The 25214-nt window shown below is 36.2% G+C and overlaps 1 protein-coding gene across 6 annotated transcripts in view; it reads left to right on the top strand.

Moving 5' to 3' along the window:
* Nucleotides 1-25214, top strand: part of PHF3 (PHD finger protein 3) — a 99972-nt gene that overhangs the window by 60238 nt on the left and 14520 nt on the right. For all 6 annotated transcript variants that reach the window (XM_060114485.1, XM_060114486.1, XM_060114489.1 and 3 more), the window contains 6 exons: nt 3744-5496; nt 11102-11411; nt 14004-14187; nt 17005-17152; nt 17235-17391; nt 18629-18745. In XM_060114485.1, the coding sequence (XP_059970468.1) occupies nt 3744-5496; nt 11102-11411; nt 14004-14187; nt 17005-17152; nt 17235-17391; nt 18629-18745 (2669 nt within the window). The remainder of the gene's footprint in view (nt 1-3743; nt 5497-11101; nt 11412-14003; nt 14188-17004; nt 17153-17234; nt 17392-18628; nt 18746-25214) is intronic.

A 25214-nucleotide genomic window follows, 5' to 3' on the forward strand; every position in this document is an offset into this window, starting at 1 on the left:
TGGACTTGATTGACTCTTTCCTTTCGCCACATTAGGGAAGTTTTCAAGTATAATCGCTTGAAATATTTTCTTAGTCCCTTTCTTTTTCTCTTTTTCATTGTGGGACCCCTATAATTTGAATGTTGGTGCGTTTAATGTTGTCCCAGAGGTCTCTGAGAATGTCATCAATTCTTTTCATTCTTTTTTCTTTATTTTGCTCTGTGGTAGTTATTTCCGCTATTTTATCTTCCAGGTCACTTATCCGTTCTTCAGCTTCAGTTATTCTGCTATTGATTCCTTCTAGAGAATTTTAAATTTCATTTATTGTGCTGTTCATCATTGTTTGTTTGCTCTTTAGTTCTTCTAGTTCCTTGTCAAACTTTTCTTGTATTTTTTCCATTCTATTTCCAAGATTTTGGATCATCTTTAATATCATTACTCTGAATTCGTTTTCAGGTAGACTGCCTATTTCCTCTTCATTTGTTTGGTCTGGTGGGTTTTTACTTTGTTCCTTCATCTGCCATGGGTTTCTCTCTCTTCTCATTTTGACTAACTTACTGTGTTTGGGGGTCTCGTTTTTACTGGCTGCAGGTTCGTAGTTTCCGTTGTTTTTGGTGTCTGCCCCCAGTGGCTAAGGTTGGTTCAGTGGGTTGTGCAGGCTTCCTGGTGGAGGGTACTCGTGCCTGTGTTCTGGTGGATGAGGCTAGATCTTGTCTTTCTGTTGGGCAGGACTGCATCTGGTGGTGTGTTTTGGGGTGTCTGTGAACTTCATATGATTTTAGGCAGCCTCTCTGCTAATGGGTGGGATTGTGTTCATGTCTTGCTAGTTGTTTGGCGTAGGGTGTCCAGCACTGTAGCTTGCTGGTCGATGAGTGGAGCTGGGTTTTAGCATTGTAATGGAGGTCTCTGGGAGAGCTTTCACCATTTGATATTACATGGAGCCTGGAGGTCTCTGGTGGACCAGTGTTCTGAACTTGGCTCTCCCACCTTAGAGGCACAGGCCTGACACCCGGCCGGAGCACCAAGACCCTGTCAGCCACATGGCAAAAAAATGAATGGCAGTTACACTGAAAGGTGCCTTATTAATAGCAAGAATGGAAGCCGGAAAACAGTTGACTCTCATTTGTCTCGTGCTGAGGGAAAATAACTGTCACAGTAGAAACCAATGTCCCCAAAACTTTCAGATGAGTGGTTTATTACGAGGATATTAAAACACAGGAACCAACAGCCAGATGAAGAGATTCATAGGGTGAGGTCAAGAACAAAGAAACTTCAGTCCAGCAAGCAATGTGGCATGTGGAGGCGTTCTACTTCACCATTCAGAAGCTCTCTGAAACCCCTTCTTTTGGATTTTAATGGTGCCTTCACTATACAGGCATGGTTTGTTAAATTCTTAGGGCATTGGTCCTTTCTTTACTTTTAGATTCATAGCTTTTGTATAGCTTTAATGTGCGGTTTTGAGAAGTGGATTATTAGCTCAGATGCATATCTGTACTTCATCATCTTTTTCTCAGTTTTTTAGAAAATCGGTTATTTGGTATATATTTGTGACTTTGAGAAACAGAAAGAGTAGAGTGAACATTATAGACAAATAATGGTAATGTTTGGCCTATACCGCCTGGCTTCAAACTAAGGCAGTTTATAGTTAGAGGAGAAAGAGTTACTTTATCCTTTGTCAGTTAATCAATTACTATTGGAAAACAATTTTTTATCTGAATACCTTCACAGTTGAATGTGCTATGCATTTATCAACCACTTACATAATGGGTGTTAAAAGTTCTTCATTTATTTTATTTCAGGGCATATAAATATAGTTGAGCTATAAATTATTACAGGCTGTCTTCAGAGCTTTAAAAATTATCTAAATATTAATAACAAACCATTAAAATTTTAGTTATTTTAAAATGTTATATATCTGAGCATGAGTGGTTCATAATCCACTAAGTAAGTTTTTTTTTTTTTTTTTTTGGTACGCGGGCCTCTCACTGTTGTGGCCTCTCCTGTTGCGGAGCACAGGCTCCAGATGTGCAGGCTCAGCGGCCATGGCTCACTGGCCCAGCCGCTCCGCGGCATGTGGGATCTTCCCAGACTGGGGTGTGAACCCGTGTCCCCCGCATCGGCAGGCGGACGGACTCTCCACCACTGTACCACCAGGGAAGCCCCCCCCCTTTTTTATATATAATTTATTTTTGATTTTTGGCTGCATGGGTCTTTGTTGCTGCGTATGAGCTTTCTCTAGTTGTGGCGAGCAGGGCTACTCTTCATTGCAGTGTGAGGGCTTCTCATCACAGTGTATTGTTGCAGAACACGGGCTCTAGGAGCGCGGGCTTCAGTAGTTGCAGCACGCCAGCTCAGTAGTTGTGGCTCGTGGGCTGTAGAGTACAGGCTCAGTAGTTGTGGCACACGGGCTTAGTTGCTCTGCAGCATGTGGGATCTTCCTGGACCAGGGCTTGAACCTGTGTCCCCTGCATTGGCAGACAGATTTTTAACCCCTGCGCCACCAGGGAAGCCCCCACTAAGTAAATTTTTGAAGTTGTTGGGTACTTACCTGATGACCAGATATTGTGCTGAGTCCTGGGGAATTAGAAAGGGTCTCTAAGATAGGATGACCGTATAATTTATTGTCCAAATGGGGACACTTTTGAGTGTCATGACTACAAACATCAACTAGGACTGTTAGAGACAAACGAGGAGGACCTGTGACACCTTCTGTGAGAGTTTCACAGGTTCAGTGATATGTGACAAATTAGGGAAATGTTCTAAATACTGGTGCATAGTAGCATTTTGCATTAAAAAGGAAGGAGGCTTTTTAAAAATTAGTGATGTTCAATTTTCATACAGAGTTGATTCAGGTATTATGCGTAGGCTTGGATATAGCTTCTTATTTTGTATTTCAGTTTGTGGGTTGTTTTTTTACTTAGTGAATTATTATTATTTTTTCTTAGTGAATTATTTAGCTTTCTTTCCAATTTCTTTTCACTTTGTGTTTCTTTTTCTCTTGGAGGATGTATCCAGATAGGGAAAGGAGGAAAGTCTCTGTTAGTGGATTCTTTGTTAGGAACATTGTTACAAGTGGGAAGCTTTATTAAATTATTTTCATACTTTCTGCATTTTCCCTTATGATACATTTTCTTGGTTTAAATCTCTTTAATTATAACTTCTTTTTTTGTGGATCTGTGTCTAGTACTCTAGTGTATATTTCATTTCTTAAAATATTCAAGCTATTCAAGGAATAGCTTGAATGCTAAAATGGAGATATAAGGGAAGCACATTCATAAAGACATTAGAGTTCTTTTGAGGCTGTGCTTTGAAACTCACACAGATCCTGTTTGTGATAGGTGGTTTAGTTCAGATTTTATTGGCACCTGAATTTGTTTGGTTTTATATACTTAAAGGTATTTAATGTTTACAACTGTATGACAGCCTTGCTTTAAGATGGGTAGTGATATCAAGGAACCTCATTGATTTTACCCCCAGCTTACTTTCATAGAAAAGAAGCTTGATGAAAATATTTCTTATTGTAAAGTATAATATCAGTCTGAATTTTATACAGGTTATTTTCTACCCCAGAATTATAGAACTTTGATAAGTGTATAAAAAATGTAACCATCATCATGAGTAGATGTCAGTACATTTTCTTTGAAATGGGAAAATAAATTTTATAGCTCAGAATAAAGAAGTGATGTATTCTAAATTGCATTGAAATAAAAACACATGGCAAAATAACTAAGTTTTTTTTTATTTATTTTTTTCCCTTATGATAGAACAAATAAGAAGTTTGCGACAAAGCACTATTGCCAAGCGTACAAATGCAGCACCTTTAAATAGCACAAAAAAGGCATCAGGGAAGACTGTGTCTGCCCCTAAAGCAGGGGTGAAACAACAAGAAAGGTGTCAGATGAAAGAAGAAATTGGTACGTCCCCGAAACCCGAGCACCAGAAAGAGAGCAGGAGGGGCAGCCGACACGGTGGACAGATCGAAGAAGCAGTTCCATCGTGTCTTGAAACGAAGGGTGAAGCTGGGTTAGACTCTGAGCAGAAATGTAATAATCAGGGAGAAGCAAATGTGCCATCTCATGAGTTAAACTGTCCACTCCTTTCAGAGACTTGCGTTAGTATCGAAGAAAAGAAAAATGAAACTCTGATGGAGTGTAAAGCCAAGACTGTTAGCCCATTGTTTAAGTTTTCAGGTAAAGAAGAACATGAACGGAACGATTCCATTTCAAGTAAAATGGATGGGACTGTTGTTGAAGAAATGAAGGTAGAAGGAGAAGTTGAACAAGAATCGAAGGAGACAATAAAATTAGTGCACGAAAATGACAGTGTCAGTGAGGAACCTGCATCTTCCGTCGCTTTCTCTGGCAGTGCTGCTTGTACAAACCCGAATGAGAAAGAAAGGAACCTTGTCAGTTTGTCTGGTTCTGTGGATGAAGTAAATGAATGTAGTTTGGAATTGAAAGATAGCGTGGAAGTTGCTGATAAAGCTGAGAACTCCCTTCAGAGAATAGAAATGGAAATGGCTTATTGTAAAGACCCAGAGTCTAATGATAAGCAGTTGGAGGGCACCAGATTTAATAAGTCAAACTTAGAGGTGGTTAATACTAGTGCTTTTGAACCAGAAGGTAATATTTTAGAAAATGCTATTTGTGATGCACCTGACCAAAATTCAAAACAGTTGAATATTGTTGTAAGTATGAAAATGGAGTCTCATGAAACAGCAAACCTTCAGGATGACAGAGACAGCCAGTCAAATAGTGTTTCTTGCTTAGAGTCAAAAAACATAAAACCCAAACATACAAAACCTGTAATTCATTCTAAGCAAACCATGGCCACAGATACTCGGAAAAAAGTTGTTGGAGCAAAGCATGAATTAATGCATAACGTAACTAAAGTTAATGTCAAAAGTGTGAAGCGAAATGCTGATGAATCAGAATCTAAGCAAAATTTTCATAGGCCAGTCAAAGTGAGAAAGAAACAAGTTGATAAGGATTCAAAGATTCAGAGTTGCAATTTTGGGGTTAAATCTGTGAAAAATCAGGCTCATTCTGTATTCAGAAAGATATCACAAGATCAAAATTTAGTCCAGATTTCCAAACCCTTAACTCATTCTTTGAGTGAAAAGCCTCACGGTCACCCTGGTTGCTCAAAAGAACCTCATCATCCTGCACAAACTGGACATTTGTTGCATTCCAGCCAGAAACAGTGCCATAAGCCCCAGCAGCCGGCTCCAGCAGTGAGAACCAATAGTCATGTGAAGGAAGAGCTTGAGCACACAGGTGGTGTGGAACATTTTAAGGAAGAGGATAAATTGAAATTAAAAAAACCTGAGAAGAACCTACAACCCCGTCAAAGAAGAAGCAGCAAAAGTTTTTCTTTGGATGAGCCACCATTGTTCATTCCAGATAATATAGCGACTGTAAAACGGGAAGGCTCAGACCATAGCTCTTCATTTGAAAGCAAATATATCTGGACTCCCAGCAAGCAGTGTGGGTTTTGCAAAAAACCACATGGCAACAGGTGTGTGTGTGTGTGTGTGTATATATGTGATATGTACATTAAAGAGAAATTGCTTTTTTTTAGGGTGGGATTAGTGGGAGAACTTTTTATAGAAGATTATTTAACATACAAAGACTTTTGCACAAACAGAAACCCCTCATCAATCCCGGATATATGATAGTAAGATGGAGCCACTGAATTTACAAATATGCCATCCTAGAAACTTTAAAACGCACAGTCTGACCAAAAGCTGGTATATATGGAAATGTTTTATCATTGTAACCAGTTAGTGTAATTTAGTCATTGCATCTTAAAAAAAAAATGAGAAAATTGTTATAGTGCTTTGGGTGTGTAAGTTATATATTATTTTGTTTGGCTTGAGAAGAACTAGTAATACATTGTGAAGGGCATAATGGCAATTCTGTATATATACTTTGAGATGAAGTACACTTACTCTGACTTAATACCACTACTTCGTAACTATCAAACTTGACCTCAGAGTGAAATTTGATAGCTAAAACAACTGTTAAATGACACAGGGGAGTTTTGTATGTAACATGGAATGGAGTGAAACATGTATTTTGTTTTTGAATGTTCTAGTGATTTGGGTTTCTTGTGAATTCTCATCTTTCAGGAAGTGATTTTATAGTACTGCTGTTGTCATTCTTCCTTAGGATTCAGTGTTCTGTAGTTTTATGACACTGCCACCCTCCCCGCCCATGTATGTTTTATTTGCTAGCTTTTTGAGAGAAAGAGAACAAGAGGTGAAGTGGAGTTTCCAGCTACAAGATTATCCTGTTCAAGTGTTGAGATTGCTGTTGGAACTTCTATCAACATTGATATGATAAATGAACATTGTAACTTGCACATTGTAATATTATCTTTACTCATGAAAGTAAATGTTAGAACGATTTCCCAGCACAATTAGATTACATGAAAATGAAATTCTTTAGGGAGGGACAGTTTAGTGCAGTGCGGTGTAACACATTATTTTGGTATGGAGGGTGTGGTTGGGAGTTCTTGAGGCTATTCTGTAAAAAATAACTTTTAGGTCAAGGGGTTTTTTCATTTGTGATTCAGCCCATGGCCTATTTTTAGTGTCAGTGGTTACTTTATAACAGCATATTCCAGTTTTTAAAACTTGTGACTTGTTTGAATATAGTGCTACATTTGCCCTCACTTTTGTGCTGTTTATGCTTTTTTGTTTAAAACACCTTATTCAAATATTCTCAAGTGGGCCTAAGAGAATTAAGGGCTGGATGGTCCTTGTAAGTGCTCTTTTAAGTTAGCCCTTTTTTCTTTGCCAGCATCTTCTAAAAAACCATCATACTGACATGTTGTCAGAGTATGAAATAGGAGCCTTAAACTGAATGAGTTTCTGAAATGAAACTTTGGCCTGGAGTTGGAAGACATGTTATAATGTAACTTTTTTGGAGATAAACTTCTGTTATGATGGCGTGGTCCTCAGGAGTTTGCCCAGGCTTTTGAATGATGATTGTCACTTCACCAATATCAGTTATTTTCCTAAAATGAAGATTGATAAGTCCCATTGTTTTTTACCTAAGGCTGCCTTTTGGATCTAACCTATAAAACCTAGAGTTTCTTTGCCCCAGTCTGGAAAATGACTTAGAATATTAGATGTGTAGGGATTTTGAGTTTACCCTATGTAATCGACATGAATAATATGTAATAATACTGGAAACTATCAATTTTGGAAGCAGCATTTCACATTCAATTTTGTGAATAAAGAAGCCTAAGTAACTGATTGTTTTTTTCTTTACATATTAACTAGCCTTCACTACTTCTTTGATGCACTCTGCTTGTATATATAGAGGTTACCCAAAAAATGCACCTGTCATGCAGCATGTAATTTTCCTAGTTTAATCCATGTGTAAGAATATGAATTTATTAGGAAGGACATATGTGGAAAAAACTTTCATCCATGCGCCAGCTACATTCATTGAAAGCTATTTGTTAATACGACATTTTTTTAGCACTTGTGACAAATTTACTTCTGTAAAGATTATTTTATAACTCTTCAGCATTTTACGTGTTGCAACTGAGGTTAGCTTCCTGTATGTGCTTCCAGTTGGAAATTATATTTTTAAATACGGATTCATTCATGCCATGGCCAAACGTAATATTCGACCATAAACTTCTGTATGTATCCTAAAGACAGTAGTCATTGACTGCCTCACAGTTTACACTTCATGCTGTTGTTTTGGCTTCCATTTATTTTCCTGATTCAGCCTTGTAGCTAAGGTATATTCATTACTTTAAAAGCCAGACTATTTAATACTTTTTAAAAAACTTACCTTTGAACGTCTTTTAAACATATGCCAGTTGGCATTTTGGAAGGAAGAAGTCTTAGTCTTTTCATAATACCTACCTTGTAGTTTCTAGTATTTCCCTGCCTCTCCAGATGACATTTGTATCTTCAGTTTGTATTACACTTTCTTGCCCAGTTCTAGAAGATTAGTTCATTGGATGAAATTTAGAAACAAAAAAATATCCTTAGCTTAATGGAGTCATAGCTTTATACTCAAACAAGAAACCTTTTTCTGAGAAGGAAATTTTCTCTTAGAGAAAGTGATTCTGGTTTTTCTCAGGAGTTTAAGAGTTTGATAGAAAAGTACTTTTCTCTGCAGATTAGATTGTTAGTGACAAAAACAATGTTTTAATGTTTATGCGGAATAAAATCATTTTACCCTAGAAAAGAGTGAGTCCATATACATTCACAGTAATACAGTCTTAGTTGTTACTTAAAGGAACCACTTAGCAGAACTTAACGGCTCATCTTGTAACAACTCCATTGTTGGTGAATTTGTGACATGACTTTTTAAGAACAGGAATTCTCAGTGTTGCTTTTGTGGTTTACTTTGAAGAAACTTGAATATTTTCTAAGAATATATTTTGGTTTGTGCCAAAAAGATTAGAATTAAGATTACATTTTAAATTAGGTTTAAATTATAGTAGGATTTAAAATTTTGTGTCTGAATGTATAACAGGAGAACAAAATATAAATATTTCTGAACTTTTCTGTTTAACTGATTTCATGGTGACTTGGTCCAGTTAATTCAGAGTTAATCTTTTACCACACATTAATTTTTTTTAGTGAAATATTTAACACCCGGGTTATAGTCTTATCTTTGAGTGATTTTGCCTTTTGGTAATGAGAACTTCCAAGGACAGAGCAGAAAATGAGAGGGTAATTATGTTAGCTATTTGATCCATACTCCCTCTCCCTTTTTAAGCCATGAGGGGTAATATGAAAAGGGAAGACAGTGTATCTTCTCTTTTTGTGATAGGCCACTTAATAAAGTTCATAGTACTTGTAATATTTCCTTTTTTGAAATTTTGCAGTTTCACTTTCAAGGGAATCAATTTCATTTTCCCCTAGGACATGTAATTATTTTTATCAATGTCATTTTTTGTTTTGATTTCTCAAAATTTTAACTGCATTATTTTTTATATAAAATCTAAAATATTATTATTATTAAGATAACGTCTGGATGGCACTGTAGTTTTGAGATTTGTTTTTCAGAGCTTCTCAAGTTTGAGGAGACATTTCCATAAATAAACTTGGGGCATGGTGATATAATGAATACATTCCACATCATAAAATGACTCTATCCTGGTTGAATAAAGATTTGAAGTTTCCTAATAGCTTTGTTAGATTTGGATTTGGGGCAAAAGCAGAGCCATGGTCATAGTATGTGTCCTATTGAAACTATTCCAGGCTTGCTTTGAAGGAATTATTAATATAGCTGAGATGAGAAATCACATTAGCTTTCCTTCAATAATTCAAAAGAATTCAGCTTAGATAGTTGCTTTCAAGAAATAGGAGTTCTTACAACTTCGCAATCTGAAATAGAAGAACTTTTAAATATCTGTATTTTTCAAACTTCGTATTTTTCTGTTGGCTGTATGATCTGTATCACTGAAACATGCATGGACCCATCTAAAGTCTCCCAAACCTAGAGAAATAATTTCTGTCTTGCAGACAAATACCACATTGTTGGAAAGTTTTCTCACTAGGGCTATGAATCCAAAATATTCTGTATTTTTATTTATTTTTACTTAAGGCATGAGGTGGTTTTTTTTTTTTTTAATGGATTTGTTTTAACTTTTAAAATGAACCATTGAGGAAATGACCACTTATCTGAAAAAGATAGCACAGGCATCGCCAGTTAGGGTAAAGAATGGTGAATTGTAGACATGAAGAATTCAAGTTTCCTTGGTGCATGGCAGTGGTTGATCCACAGTGGAAAGGCACATGAGAGAGGAAGAATAGAGTGGTCTGCAATTGGGGGGTGGGGTATTTGGCGTGTCTTTTTCAAGACATCCTGTAAGGTTTGAAACTCAGCGTTCTGATTCTTAAAATTTCTACATTAAAACAGGACCACTGGTATATTTAGAAAGGGTTGGCCATATCACCCAGTATATTACCTTTAACATCTTCCTGTTGGACGATAGGTTTTTAAAAGGACTTTGGTCACTGTTGCTGGTGCCACTGTTCTTATCGAAATCAGCACAAAGTCTTTAAATCATTAAAGAATATACTTAAATTCTCCTAAATCTTTCAAACATACCATGAATTACTAACCTGAAGAAGAAAAAAGGAAAATGTTAAACGTGATTAAGTGAGCTTTGTCATTTTCTTAATAATGGGTTGAAAAGTATGTGAAAAAGGCAATTTTACCCTCAAATTGCTGTTTATATATCTGTTTCGCTATTTTACTCTAAAATAATTCCAGATATTTCTAAGTTAGAAAAACAAACTTTTTAGAGTCATAAATCTGTCCTTGGACTTTTTCATTGGTTAGTGAAATTATTTCTTAGATAAAATGCAGTAAAGGGAAAATATAAGGAGATTGTTTGGAAATTAAAAAAAAATTCACGCTGAATAGTAATATCTTCATGTTGATATAATTTGGTCATTATTTGGGAAAACAAGTTTATTATCTAAAGTACAAGGTCAAGTAGTAAGGAAGCCCATGCTCAGAAGTACATAAAAAGGTCCTTCAGCTAAATCATTGTGACACTATGAACCAGAATATTTTGAAGTCAAAGCATAGTTATATATATATATATAGTTAAGGTGGTTAATAAGGAACAATTTGTGAGGCTCCACTTTGTTAGTTTTGAGTTGCATTTTTGTTGCATCTGGTTTTTCTCTTTGTTATTTAAAATGATTAGTTGGATAAGTGACTCTAATTTTATGTATGATTTCAGGTCTATGTGGTAAATGTAGTAACTTTGATGGGTTGTCTGTGATCAGATTATCACAGTTTATCACCCTTCTCAGTGGAGAAATACTGTTATTCTATACATTGTTACTCTATACAGTATGCTGACAAAGGTCAGTTGCCCTTTATTTTTATCCTTATGTGTCCCCCCCCCGCAGTATTTTCTCACTCAGAGGGGAAATGTTTGACTTCTTAAAAGTTCCATTTTCATAGAATATTCTTTGAAAACTCTCTCCATGTTGAACTGATAGAATGGGTAAAGACAGAAAACATGCAAAATACTGGAAAAATATTAAAAATTCAATTTAGGCTCACTCAGCATTGGTTTTTAAGAAAATGTGTCGAATCAAAGTGTTCTTTTTTTTTTTTCTTTCCAGGTTTATGGTTGGCTGTGGGAGATGTGATGACTGGTTTCATGGTGATTGTGTTGGGTTAAGTCTTTCTCAAGCACAGCAAATGGGAGAGGAAGACAAAGAATATGTGTGTGTGAAATGTTGTGCTGAAGAAGATAAAAAGACTGAAATAGTAGATCCAGATATTTTGGGAAACCAGGCTAAAGTTGAAGTCCATAGTGAAGATAAAGCAATGGAATATGAAAAGCTTGGGTTATCAAAGCACACTACAACAAATGACAAAACCAAATATATAGATGATACAGTGAAGCACAAGGTCAAAATTTTGAAACGGGTGAGCCTCTCATTAATGCATTATTTTTATTTAAGAACTTCGGGCTGACTGCGAATTTGAAATTTCTCTTTAGATTTCACTGTTGTGTACGTTTTCACATTTATTTTTCCGTAAAAATGGGTTTTTACTTAAAATGTTTTGTCAGGCTTGGTGAAACCAGGTAGTGACATCTTCAAAATATTCAGATCTTATTTCTTACAGTCTTTTGTGCTATTTCTAGTCTGTAGTTTGGTGCTTGCATTTTCTGTGGTAGAATGTGTGTGAGATTTTGTGGTGGTAGGTATAAATTGTGCTTGCTGAGAAGATTTTCTAAAAAGCTTTTCAGTCCGTAAATATCTATGAGTCCATAAAACCACATTTGGCATTATTTTCGAGTGAAAGAGTTCTCTCTCTAAGGAAAAGTAATCTTAGTTCTTTTGATTTTTGTTCCAGTATTTGCTTGGAACCCGTATCTCATAATGTTTCTCTTAAAATATGGCCTTTTAAAAAGTTGTCAGTTTTCCCTCATCTTACATTTTCAACTACCTTCTTAAAGTATTTTCTAAATAGAAATTTCAAGATATTAGTCAATTACAGGAGAAATGTACAAAGGACACAGCACTTTATCTGATTAAATTTTATTTTCATTGTCTACTTTTTTATTTCCTATGATTTTTCTAATCATTGATTTGTTATTCTTATAGGTAGTGCTAGGGAGGAAACACTGGCAACAAATATATATGGATGGTCAAGTGTAATATTCCAGAACACAACGGACATAAATTAGGAACCTTGGAAATATTTTAATTCGACCATTCAGATTGAAGAACATAAGCATGTTTTCTCTAAAACCGTTTCCATTATTTACAAACTCAGTTCTTGGGACACTCCTTATGTGATAAATCTGGATTAAGTTCCAGTTTGCCAAATCCTTGTGCCATCCAATGTTTCCTGTCTGCCAAGACTTTGTGAGAATCAGATTATGTCCTTCTGATATTTACTATTACTTTTCCTGTTGATTTGATGGCACCAAAGTAATTGATAATATAGAACTGAGCGTCATTGAAAACAGTTTATAGCAAGGCTTTGGAAAGGTTCTGTTAACTTTTAATCATCATTTCTTGGGTACAATTTCTTGGCCATTCAGAAATACAGCTCATTGTTTAGTCATTCAGTTGAGTTATCTCCATCTTGTCTAAAAAGACATTATAAAACATTAACATTGTGAATGTTTTGAGAAACTCCTCTATCCAGTCTCTGTATCAGAAAAGGAACCGAGGTTAGTCTGATACTGTAAATAAATACATGAGCCAAGTGATTACTGCTTTTCTTTTCTTTTTGATACTGAACTGTTGAATCTTATTTGACTAGTCTGATTTTAGTTGATGGAATCTGCTTTTTAAATATCACTTCTTATCCCTAGATTTTATGTTGAACCATTTATTGAGTTCCTATTGTGTGCCAAGCATGGTACCAGATTTGAGTATGTATGACTGATTGAAAAATGTTCCTGCTCTCAAGTAAGTCTAGTTGGAGAGGTAGAAAATAAACAAGTAAATAAAAAAGTATAGGATTCACAGTCTAGAGAAAATTGATTTTTTTGTATATACTCTTTATCTTCTTAAAAACTATGATTATATATATATACACAAGTATTCTCACTGGTATGATGTGATTTTTTTTTTTTATAAATTTATTTATTTATTTTTTTGACTGAGTTGGGTCTTCGTTGCTGTACGCGGGCTTTTCTCTAGTTGCAGTGAGCAGGAGCTACTCTTCATTGCGGTGCGTGGGCTTCTCGTTGCGGTGGCTTCTCTTGTTGTGGAGCACAGGCTCTAGGCTCACGTGCTTCAGTAGTTGTGGCGCACGGGCTTAGTTTCTCTGCGCCATGTGGCATCTTCCCGGACCAGAGCTCAAACCCGTGTCCCCTGCATATTGGCAGGCGGATTTTTAACCACTTCCCCACCAGGGAAGTCTGGTATGATGTGATTAATTAACTCCCAAGGGTCTCAGAATTCTGGTTTCATTTGTAGTTCTTTGTGGGTTATAATTAGGACAAAAATAGGTTTGTTCTACCTTATAGGAGTTAAAATTGCCGATAGGTACACTGAGAATTTGATACATTTATAGGTAAATGTGACTTCATTTGTTCTAGAAAGTAGTAAGAAATACAGATAATTGATTTCTCCACAATCCCCCCTTTTTTTCATATCTGCAGCCGACGAAGAGAACTCTTACTATCTTATACCTAATTTTGTTTCTAATGCCATTATTTCTCAATGTTTTTTAGTTCCCCATTACAGACTATTATGTGTTCTGCAGAAAATAGGTGCTTAACAAATGGATTTTGGATGAAATGGTGAAGGTCTTTTTTGCAGTTAATTGAGTTTTATATATCTTCAAAAAACAGTTATTGGGCTAAAGAGTGGAATGTGTTTGATATTTTAATAGGTTGTCAGCTGATTAGTTATTGGGCTAAAGAGTGGAATATGTTTGATATCTTAATAGGTTGTCATACTAATTTTTTTAATCCACATGCTCAGGAGGCTTGCTTTGTATTTAAAGATAGTTTAATAGTTTTCATTCTAATTAATTAAATACTATTTTTCCTAGGAGTCTGGTGAAGGCAAAAACTCATCAGACTGTAGGGATAGTGAAATAAAAAAATGGCAGCTAGCTCCTCTTCGAAAGATGGGACAACCAGTTTTACCTCGGAGATCCTCAGAAGAAAAAAGTGAAAAAATAACAAAAGAGTCTACAACTGTTACTTGCACAGGAGAAAAAGCTTCAAAACCAGGTAGTAAGAATAATATAAATTACTATATACTAATTATATTTTATTTCATACACTTTCAGTTAGTATATTTAGGGAAATTTATAAACTTTTACATTTTAAAGGCAAGAAAAATAGTTTAGGTGATTGACCCTACTTGAAATAATTATTGGTCCAAATTCTGGGGAAGTACTAATGAACTTAGTAAGATAAGGCCCCTGCCCTCATGGCACTTAAATACCAATGGGAAATGGCAGATAACAGGTAGACAGATAAAATGGTGTGGTATTTTTAGAGAATTTAGGCACTATAAAGAAAAAGTTGAGTCATGGGATAGAAAGTCAAGGTCAAGGAGAGTGGGGGAGTTTGTTTCAGAGAGAATGGAGGCGGTAATGTGCTCTGGGATCTAAAGGGATGCAGAGTTGTTTGGGAGGAAGGAATCCAAAGGGGGCACAGCCAAGCTGAAGGCTTTGAGGTGGAGATAGTCTCTGCATTTGAGGAGCAAGAAAATCCCTGTGGAATGATTAGAATGTGTAATACACGAGGGATAAAGTGAGTTTAGACAAAATTATGTAGGAACTCTGAGACCATGACAGGAGTTTATTTATTTTTTGTTCTCAATATAATGGGGGAACCTTTAGAGGAATTTGTGCAAGAGAGTGATGGCTCGCTGTGGTTTTCTGTGGAGACTGGACTGTAGGAGGATAGGAGAGAAGGAGAGTAGACTGGTTAGGAGTCTTTAGCCATATCCTAGGAAAGAAAGAGTGGTAGCTTGGAACAGAGGTACAGTGAGGGAAGTGGTCAGATTCATATATATTTTATAGTAGACTTGGCAGAACTTGCTGTTGGATTAGGTGTAGGTAGGTGAAGGGAAGAGGAGTCTTAGGAGATGATTAGATCAGTGTTGGTGCTGTCTGCAGAGCTGAGAAAGAGATTGGGGAGGAAAATTGAAAAATATGTTATGGGTATTTTGACTTTGAGATGGGTATTAGAGATCCAAGTGGAGATGTTTTGAGTAAATTTTTGGCTGCTGAGTCTGGACTTTGGGCAATGGTATATAAATTCGGGATCTGTCAGTGCATAGGTGTTATTTTAAATCATGCACTTAGGTATAAAGAGCTACAGAGAGAGTTTCATAATGCAGGGGCAGAAGCAGAGGCCTTGGGGTGCGTCAGCATTTAGAATGTGGGAGGAAGAGGGATCCAGCAAAGGAGACGAAGAGATGGCCGTTGAGGTAAGAGAACTAAGAGACCATGGTGGCCTGGAAGCCAGGTGAAGTTCCAGGATGGAGGTAATGATCAGTTGTGTCCGATGCTGTCTAGACAGCTGTTTTGGTGGAGCAGTGGGGACAGAAGCCAATTACAGTGGCGTGTGGAAGTATGGAGGGTGAGAAACTGGAGTAGTGATTATGAATAACTCTCTGAAGGCATTTTGCTGTTAAAGGGAACAGAAATGGTGTAGTGGCTAGAGGTGGATATGAGGTCAGGATTTCTCTTAAAGGAGATATTATAGCATATTTGTAAGACTAATGGGAATGATCCAGTAGCGAGAGAATTTGATGATGTGGGCGAGAGAGAGAGGCTATTGTTGAGGTTCAAAATCCATGAAGAGATCAGAGGGGAATAGGATTCTCCTGGAGGGGTTGGTCATAGGAAAGGACAGCTGATGCATTGTAACAGTAGGGAAAGCTGCATGTGGAAGCAGCGGGGACACATGAGGTACGTTAGGTTTGGTGATGGGAAAGTAGCTGACACTGCTTCGCTTCCTCAGTGAAATATGAAGTGAGAAAATCAAATGAGGTCGAAGTTGGAGGTATCATTGGTTTGAGAAGAAAGGAGAAAAAGCATAAAATACATTTTTGGAAAGTGGGAGAGCAAATTTACTAGGACAGTTTAATAGGGTTAGGGTGGCAGATTGAGCTTTCTACTTGAGATTTGTGGTTGTAAATTTAAAGTGAGATCTGTCAGCACCAGCGCTTACTTTCTCCAGGTACCTTCAGCTGTTTGTAGGCTATTTGGGTGAAGGATAAAAGTTAGCTTTCACCAGGTTGTGGTTTTTGCCAATGCTGATGTTTAAAGGAGAGAGAATTAAGATGTTCAGGCTGCAACGGAATGGTAGGTGTTGGGCTACCTGGCCAAGGTTGGTTGTGTGGGAAAGTGAGGACATGAATGGCAAAAAAATGATCGATTTAAGAATTGTTGGAATGAGGAGTTTGTAGGACATTGAGATTCTGAAGATGTGCATAAATTAATAATGATGGAATGAAAAATCATTTGAAAAGCTTAACATTCAGATTAACACAAATGTTTTAAAACCAGAGGAGATTCATCAATTTTGTGGTATTAGTAAGGACATTACATTATCTGCACACCTAAAAAGTTGAGATCAATTTTTCTAAATAGTTTTTTACAGGTATATGTGTTTCATATATATATATATATGAAAAGTAGCTCTAAAAACCATTATCTAATATGGGAAAGGGGTATATACATTTTATAGCATTAGGGCCACTTTTTACTCACTTAATTTCTAATTAAAATTCATTTAGAACTTTTTTCTTATTGAGGTATAATTGACATATAACATTAGTTTCAGTTGTACAATGTAATGATTTGATATATGTATATATTGCACAGTGACCCACTACAATAACTTTAGTTATCATCTGTCATCATACATAGATTAGAATTTCAATGTCAGGAATATTTCAGTGTGGAATATGGAGTCTGATCTTATGATTTAAAAATAGTGATTTTTAATCAGTCAACTTACATTGTGCATTAAAAAGGAAAATATCTTTTTAAAAGCAATTTAGTGAGTTTTGATATTTATTTAAATTAGGTGCTTATGAGAAGCAAGAGACAAAGAAGAAGAAAACTGAAAAGGGCCCCCCTGGTGCACATCCTCCGGCGGCTCCTGCCTCCAAGCCTTCCACAGACCAGATCCGACAGAGCGTCCGGCATTCTCTCAAAGATATTCTTATGAAAAGGTAACACGCGTTGCTATTGTAGAAGATTGAATAATATACGCTTCATGTATTTGGAAAATAATTGAATTATTCTAATTTTAAGACTTACAGACTCAAATTTGAAGGTACCAGAGGAAAAGGCAGCAAAAGTTGCCACAAAAATTGAAAAAGAGCTTTTCTCTTTTTTTCGGGACACAGATGCTAAATATAAGAACAAATATAGAAGTTTGATGTTCAATCTGAAAGATCCTAAAAACAATGTAAGTATGTTTGTTCATGTCTGGATCTTTATGCTTCCAACTTTCCTAATACATAGGGATTTATGATTTTCATACAATAGATCTATAATTTATTTCTTGAAGTGAGACCAGTAATTTTAATAGTCTTTTGCTACTAAACTGAGTTACGAATTCTAAACAGTGGTGACTAGTGTTATGCAATGTCTGTTAAAATATAAAATACTACATCTATCTTAACCCGATTGATGTGAATTTTCTTTCCTTTATGTCCCTTGTTTAATCCAGTTTATTAAAAAATTCATTCATATGTACTCTTCAAAAACACTGTTAAACCAAAATTTGTAGCACTATGTATTTAATACTTCTGATGTAAATTTGAAAATAGAGTTACACTGCTTAAGAAAATAACTTACATTTTGATAAAAAAGAAAGCTGTTTTAGAATATTGTTATTAATTTAAATATGACTAGTTCTAAGAATCTTTTAGCAGTGGAGTAAACTTTAATTGACTCCTTAATCTTTTCCTGGGACTTAGAGGAAATCTGAAAGCTGTGGGTATAGATGCAAACTCCTTACACGTTTGTTTAAGTTTTACAACGTTTTCACATGAGTGATACCAGTTTGTCAGTTTGTGTAATGGTATTTGCTGTAGTGTGCGATATGAGGTATTTTCTGAAGGATGCGAACAGCTACGTAAGAAAAATCTACATTGTACAATCTGCCATCATGGTGCAGGGGATCAGTTACTTTTTGAATTACGTAATATGAAAGCTTTTCTTCAAGTAAATATTTATTTCCTTCAGGTTTATTCTTACAGTTGGTCCTTTGCTCTGGAGTCCACTGTAAGCCTGTTAGGATTTAAACATATGAAATCTTAAAAATATGAAAGACATCACATTCAGTAAAGTTCTTTTATGCAGTATCTTTTATGCAGTCATGGGTTGGCTATTGTGACAGTGTCTGTCCCTGGGAAGACTTAATACAACTTTGCAAAGGTGTTATAGTGACTTCACCATACATGCTTCTCCATTATGTCTTGGTTTTTATACAAAATGTGTATTTAGCTACCTTAGATGGTAAGCTTCTAGAACAAGCTGTCATTTATTCTCTTTGCAGGAGGCAATACATGAATCATGAAACATTTGTCAATTAGGTTTCAAAATTTCATCTTCATTTATCACAAGTTTCTATACAGCAGCTCCTCGTTCTTTTAAAAACGTTTTTCTCTCCTTTCCTTCCCATTTTTAAATATCTCCAGATATTATTTAAAAAAGTGCTAAAAGGAGAAGTAACCCCTGATCACCTTATAAGAATGAGTCCAGAAGAACTAGCTTCTAAAGAGTTAGCTGCTTGGAGACGAAGAGAAAATAGACATGTAAGATTATCTGTAAATATGTGTTTGTCTCTATCAAAATATCTACAAATATGTGTTTGTCTATATCAAAACATATTTTTTCAGCCACAGAGAAAAACGATATACACAGAGGTAGTAATTCACCTCATAGTGCACAGCAGCAGACTTGTTCTTCTGTATTTTTTTGTTACTGATCCTCCATTAGCCTATTCTTAAATTTTTTGTTGTTGATTTTTCCTGATCTCTTCTGCTTTTTCCTCATTTCCTCCAGTTATCAACTTACATAACTACCTTATATTTTGTAAATCAGAAGGATGGGAAAATAAGTGTATCTTTTCTTACATTTGCATGTTTCAAAAGCATAGTTTGAAGGTTTTATGAATATTGGTAATTTGTGGAGCCAGGTTAAGTCAGAATGAAAATTTTCTAGGTTTATAGTCCTTTAATATTCATTTTCAAATGCCAAAAGATTTCAAGAATAAGGTTTTTTTCCGTTAACAATTTATTGATAAAATGTGACCCTGAAGTATCATGTATGAATGTTTATATTCACAGAATACCTTGTGTATAGTTAACTAGTGCTGTCCCAGACCTAACTGATGTGTTAGATAACATATGTAGTACGTGCACTGTATTGCATTTTTTTAACATCTTTATTGGAGTATAATTGCTTTACAATGGTGTGTTAGTTTCTGCTGTATAACAAAGTGAATCAGCTATACGTATACATATATCCCCATATCTCCTCCCTCTTGCGTCTCCCTCCCACCCTTGCTATCCCACCCATCTAGGTGGTCACAGAGCACCAAGCTGATCTCCTTGTGTGATGCAACTGCTTCCCACTAGCTATCTGTTTTACATTTGCTAGTGTATATATGTCCATGACGCTCTCTCACTTGGTCCCAGCTTCCCCTTCCCCTTCCCCGTGTCCTCAAGTCCATTCTCTACATCTGCGTCTTTATTCCTGTCGTGCTGCTAGGTTCTTCAGAACCATTTTTTTTCTTTTTTTAGATTCCATATATATGTGTTAGCGTATGGTATTTGTTTTTCTCTTTCTGACTTACTTCACTCTGTATGACAGACTCTAGGTCCATCCACCTCACTACAGATAACTCAATTTCGTTTCTTTTTATGGCTGAGTCATATTCCATTGTATATATGTGCCACATCTTCTTTATCCATTCATCTGTCATTGGACACTTAGGTTGCTTCCATGTCCTGGCTATTGTAAATAGAGCTGCAGTAAACACTGTGGTATGTGACTCTTTTTAAATTACGTTTTTCTCAGGGTATATTCCCAGTAGTGGGATTGCTGGGTCGTATGGTAGTTCTATTTTTAGTTTTTTAAGGAACCTCCATACTGTTCTCCATAGTGGCTGTATGAATTTACATTCCCACCACCAGTGCAACAGGGTTCCTTTTCTCCATACCCTCTCCAGCATTTACTGTTTGTAGATTTTTTGATGATGGCCATTCTGACCGGTGTGGGGTGATACCTCATTGTAGTTTTGATTTGCATTTCTCTAATGATTAGTGATGTTGAGCATTCTTTCATGTGCTTGTTCGCATTCTGTATATCTTCTTTGGAGAAATGTCTGTTTAGGTCTTCTGCCCATTTTTGGATTGGGTTTTTTTGTTTTTTGTTTTGTTTTTTTTGATATTGACCTGCATGAGCTGCTTGTAAATTTTGGAGATTAATCCTTTGTCCGTTGCTTCATTTGCAAATATTTTGTCCCATTCTGTGGGTTGTCTTTTGGTCTTGTTTATGGTTTCCTTTGCTGTGCAAAAGCTTTGAAGTTTCATTAGGTCCCATTTGTTTATTTTTGTTTTTATTTCCATTTCTCTAGGAGGTGGGTCACAAAGGATTTTGCTGTGATGTATGTCAAAGAGTGTTCTGCCTATGTTTTCCTCTAAGAGTTTTATAGTGTCTGGCCTTACATTTAGGTCTTTAATCCATTTTCGGTTTATTTTTGTGTATGGTGTTAGGAAGTGTTCTAATTTTACTCTTTTACATATAGCTGTCTGGTTTTCCCAGCACCACTTACTGAAGAGGCTGTCTATTCTCTGTTGTATATTCTTTCCTCCTTTATCAAAGATTAGGTGACCATATGTGCATGGGTTTATCTCTGGGCTTTCTATTCTGTTCCATTGATCTATCTTTCTGTTTTTGTGCCAGTACCATTTTGTCTTGATTACCTTGTAGTATAGTCTGAAGTCCGGAAGCCTGATTCCTCCAGCTCCATTTTTTTTTTTTTTTCAAGATTGCTTTGGCTCTTCGGGGTCTTCTGTGTTTCCATACAAATTGTGAAATTTTTGGTTTTAGTTCTGTGAAAACTGCCATTGGTAGTTTGATAGGGACTGCATTGAACCTGTAGATTGCTTTGGTAGTATAGTCATTTTCACAGTGTTGATTCTTCCAATCCAAGAACATGGTATATCTCTCCATCTGTTTGTATCATCTTTAATTTCTTTCATCAGTGTCTTATAGTTTTCTGCATACAGGTCTTTTGTCTCCATAGGTAGGTTTGTTCCTAGGTATTTTATTCCTTTTGTTGCAGTGGTAAATGGGAATGTTTCCTTAATTTCTCTTTCATATTTTTCATCATTAGTGTATAGGAATGCAAGGGATTTCTGTGCCTTAATTTTGTATCCTGCTACTTTACCAGATTCGTTGATTAGCTCTAGTAGTTTTCTGGTAGCATCTTTGGTATTGTCTATGTATATTATCATGCCATCTGCAAACAGTGACAGTTTTACATCTTCTTTTCCAATTTGGATTCCTTTTATTTCCTTTTCTTCTCTGACTGGTGTGGCTAAAACTTCCAAAGTTATGTTGACTGATAGTGGTGAGAGTGAGCAACCTTGTCTTGTTTCTGATCTGAGTGGAAATGGTTTCCGTTTTTCACCATTGAGAACGATGTTGGCTGTGGGTTAGTCGTATATGGCCTTTATTATGTTGAGGTAAGTTCCCTCTATGCCTACTTTCTAGAGGGTTTTAATCATAAGTGGGTGTTGAATTTTGTCAAAAGCTTTCTCTGCATCTATTGAGATAATCATATGGTTTTTCTCCTGAAGTTTGTTAATATGGTGTATCACATTGATTGATTTGCGTATATTGAGGAATATTTGCATTCTTGCGATAAACCCCATTTGACATGGTGTCTGATCTTTTTAATGTGCTGCTGGATTCTGTTTGCTAGTATTTTGTTGAGGATTTTTCCATCTGTGTTCATCAGTGATATTGGTCTGTAGTTTTCTTTTTTTGTCACATCTTTGTCTGGTTTTGGTATCAGGGTGATGGTGGCCTCGTAGAATGAGTTTGGGAGTGTTCCTCCCTCTGCTAGATTTTGGAACAGTTTGAGAAGGATAGGTATTAGCTCTTCTCTAAATGTTTGCTAGAATTCGCCTGTGAAGCCATCTGGTCCTGGGCTTTTGTTTGTTGGAAGATTTTTAATCACAGTTTCGATTTCAGTGCTTGTGATTGGTCTGTTCATATTTTCTATTTCTTCCTGATTCAGTCTTGGCAGGTTGTGCATTTCTAATAATTTTTCCATTTCTTCCAGGTTGTCCATTTTATTGGCATAGAGTTGCTTGTAGTAATCTCTCATGATCTTTCTTATTTCTGCAGTGTCAGTTGTTACTTCTTCTTTTTCATTTCTAATTCTATTGATTTGAGTCTTCACCCTTTTTTTCTTGATGAATCTGGCTAATGGTTTATCAATTTCGTTTATCTTCTCAAAGAACTAACGTTTAGTTTTATTGATCTTTGCTATCGTTTCCTTCATTTCTTTTTCATTTATTTCTGACCTGATCTTTATGATTTCTTCCCTTCTGCTAACTTTAGAGTTTTTTTTTGTTTTTCTTTCTCTAATTGCTTTAGGTGCAAGGTTAGGTTGTTTATGGGAGACGTTTCCTGTTTCTTAAGGTAGGATTGTATTGCTATAAACTTCCCTCTTAGAACTGCTTTTGCTGCATCCCATAGGTTTTCGGTCATCGTGTCTCTGTTGTCATTTGTTTCTAGGTATTTTTTTATTTCCTCTTTGATTTCTTCAGTGATCCCTTCGTTGTTAAGTGGTGTATTGTTTAGCCTCCATGTGTTTGTATTTTTTACAGATCGTTTCCTGTAATTGATATCTAGTCTCATAGCATTGTGGTCGGAAAAGATACTTGATACCATTTCGGTTTTCTTAAATTTACCAAGGCTTGATTTGTGACCCAAGATATGATCTATCCTGGAGAATGTTCCATGAGCACTTGAGAAAAATACGTATTCTGGTTTTTTTGGATGGAATGTCCTATAAATATCAATTAAGTCCATCTTGTTTAATGTATTATTTAAAGCTTTTGTTTCCTTATTTATTTTCATTTTGGATGATCTGTCCATTGGTGAATGTGGGGTGTTAAAATCCCCTACTATGATTGTGTTACTGTCGATTTCTCCTTTTATGGCTGGTAGTATTTGCCTTATGTATTGAGGTACTCCTATGTTGGGTGCATAAATATTTATAATTGTTATATCTTCTTCTTGGATTGATCTCTTCCTTATTATGTAGTATCCTTCTTCGTCTCTTGTAATAGTCTTTATTTTAAAGTCTATTTTGTCAGCTATGAGAATTGCTACTCCAGCTTTCTTTTGGTTTCCATTTGCATGGAATATCTTTTTCCATCCCCTTACTTTCAGTCTGTATGTGTCTCTAGGTCTGAAGTGGGTCTCTTGTAGACAGCATATATATGGGTTTTGTTTTTGTATCCATTCAACCAGTCTGTGTCTTTTGGTGGGAGCATTTAATCCATTTACATTTAAGGTAATTATCGATATGTATGTTCCTGTTCCCATTTTCTTAATTGTTTTTGGTTTGATATTGTAGGTCTTTTCCTTCTCTTGTGTTTCTTGCCTAGAGAAGTTCCTTTAGCATTTGTTGTAAAGCTGGTCTGGTGGTGCAGAATTCTCTCAGCTTTTGCTTGTCTGTAAAGGTTTTAATTTCTCCATCAAATCTGAATGAGATCCTTGCTGGGTAGAGTAATCTTGGTTGTAGGTTTTTCTCCTTCATCACTTTAAATATGTCCTGCCAGTCCCTTCTGGCTTGCAGAGTTTCTGCTGAAAGATCAGCTGTTAACCTTATGGGGATTCCCTTGTGTGTTATTTGTTGTTTTTCCCTTGCTGTTTTTAATATGTTTTCTTTGTATTTAATTCTTGACAGTTTGATTAGTATGTGTCTTGGCGTGTTTCTCCTTGGATTTATCCTCTATGGTACTGTCTGTGCTTCCTGGACTTGATTAACTTTTTCCTTTTCCATATTAGGCAAGTTTTCAACTATAATCTCTTCAAATATTTTCTCAGTCCCTTTCTTTTTCTCTTCTTCTTCTGGAACCCCTATAATTTGAATGTTGGTTCATTTAATGTTGTCCCAGAGGTCTCTGAGATTGTCCTCAGTTCTTTTCATTCTTTTTTCTTTATTCTGCTCTGCAGTAGTTATTTCCACTATTTTATCTTCCAGGTCACTTATCCGTTCTTCTGCCTGTTATTCTGCTATTGATCCCTTCTAGAGAATTTTTAATTTCATTTATTGTGTTGTTCATCGTTGCTTGTTTCATCTTTAGTTCTTCTAGGTCCTTGTTAAATGTTTCTTGCATTTTCTCTATTTCCAAGAGTATGGATCATCTTTACTATCATTATTCTGAATTCTTTTTCAGGTAGACTGCCGATTTCCTCTTCATTTGTTAGGTCTGGTGGGTTTTTATCTTGCTCCTTCATCTGCTGTGTGTTTTTCTGTCTTCTCATTTTGCTTATCTTACTGTGTTTGGGGTCTCCTTATTGCAGGCTGCAGGTTCGTAGTTCCCGTTGTTTTTGATGTCTGTCCCCAGTGGCTAAAGTTGGTTCAGTGGGTTGTGTAGGCTTCCTGGTGGAGGGGACTAATGCCTGTGTTTTGGTGGATGAGGCTGTATCTTGTCTTTCTGGTGGGCAGGACCACGTCTGGTGGTGTGTTTTGGGGTCTGTGGCCTTATTATGATTTTAGGCAGCCTCTCTGCTAATGGTGGGGATGTGTTCCTGTCTTGCTAGTTGTTTGGCGTAGGGTGTCCAGCACTGTAGCTTGCTGGTCGTTGAGTGAAGCTGGGTGCTGGTGTTGAGATGGAGATCTGTGGGAGATTTTCCCTGTTTTATATTATGTGGTGCCGGGAGGTCTCTTTTGGACCAGTGTCTTGAAGTTGGCTCTCCCATCTCAGAGGCACAGCAGTGACTCCTGGCTGCAGCCCCAAGAGCCTTTCATCCACACGGCTCGGAATTAAAAGGGAGAAAAAATAAAAAGAAAGAAAGAGGATAAAATAAAATAAAGTAAGATAAAATAAAGTTATTAAAATAAAAAGAAATTATTAAGAAAAAATATTTTTTAAAGAAAAAATAATTATGGATTGGAACCTAGGACAAATGGTGAAAGCAAAGCTATACAGACAAAATCTCACACAGAAGCATACACATACACACTCACAA

The sequence above is a fragment of the Mesoplodon densirostris genome, chromosome 12 (genome assembly GCF_025265405.1).
Source record: "Mesoplodon densirostris isolate mMesDen1 chromosome 12, mMesDen1 primary haplotype, whole genome shotgun sequence".
Classification (NCBI taxonomy): Eukaryota; Metazoa; Chordata; class Mammalia; order Artiodactyla; family Ziphiidae; genus Mesoplodon; species Mesoplodon densirostris.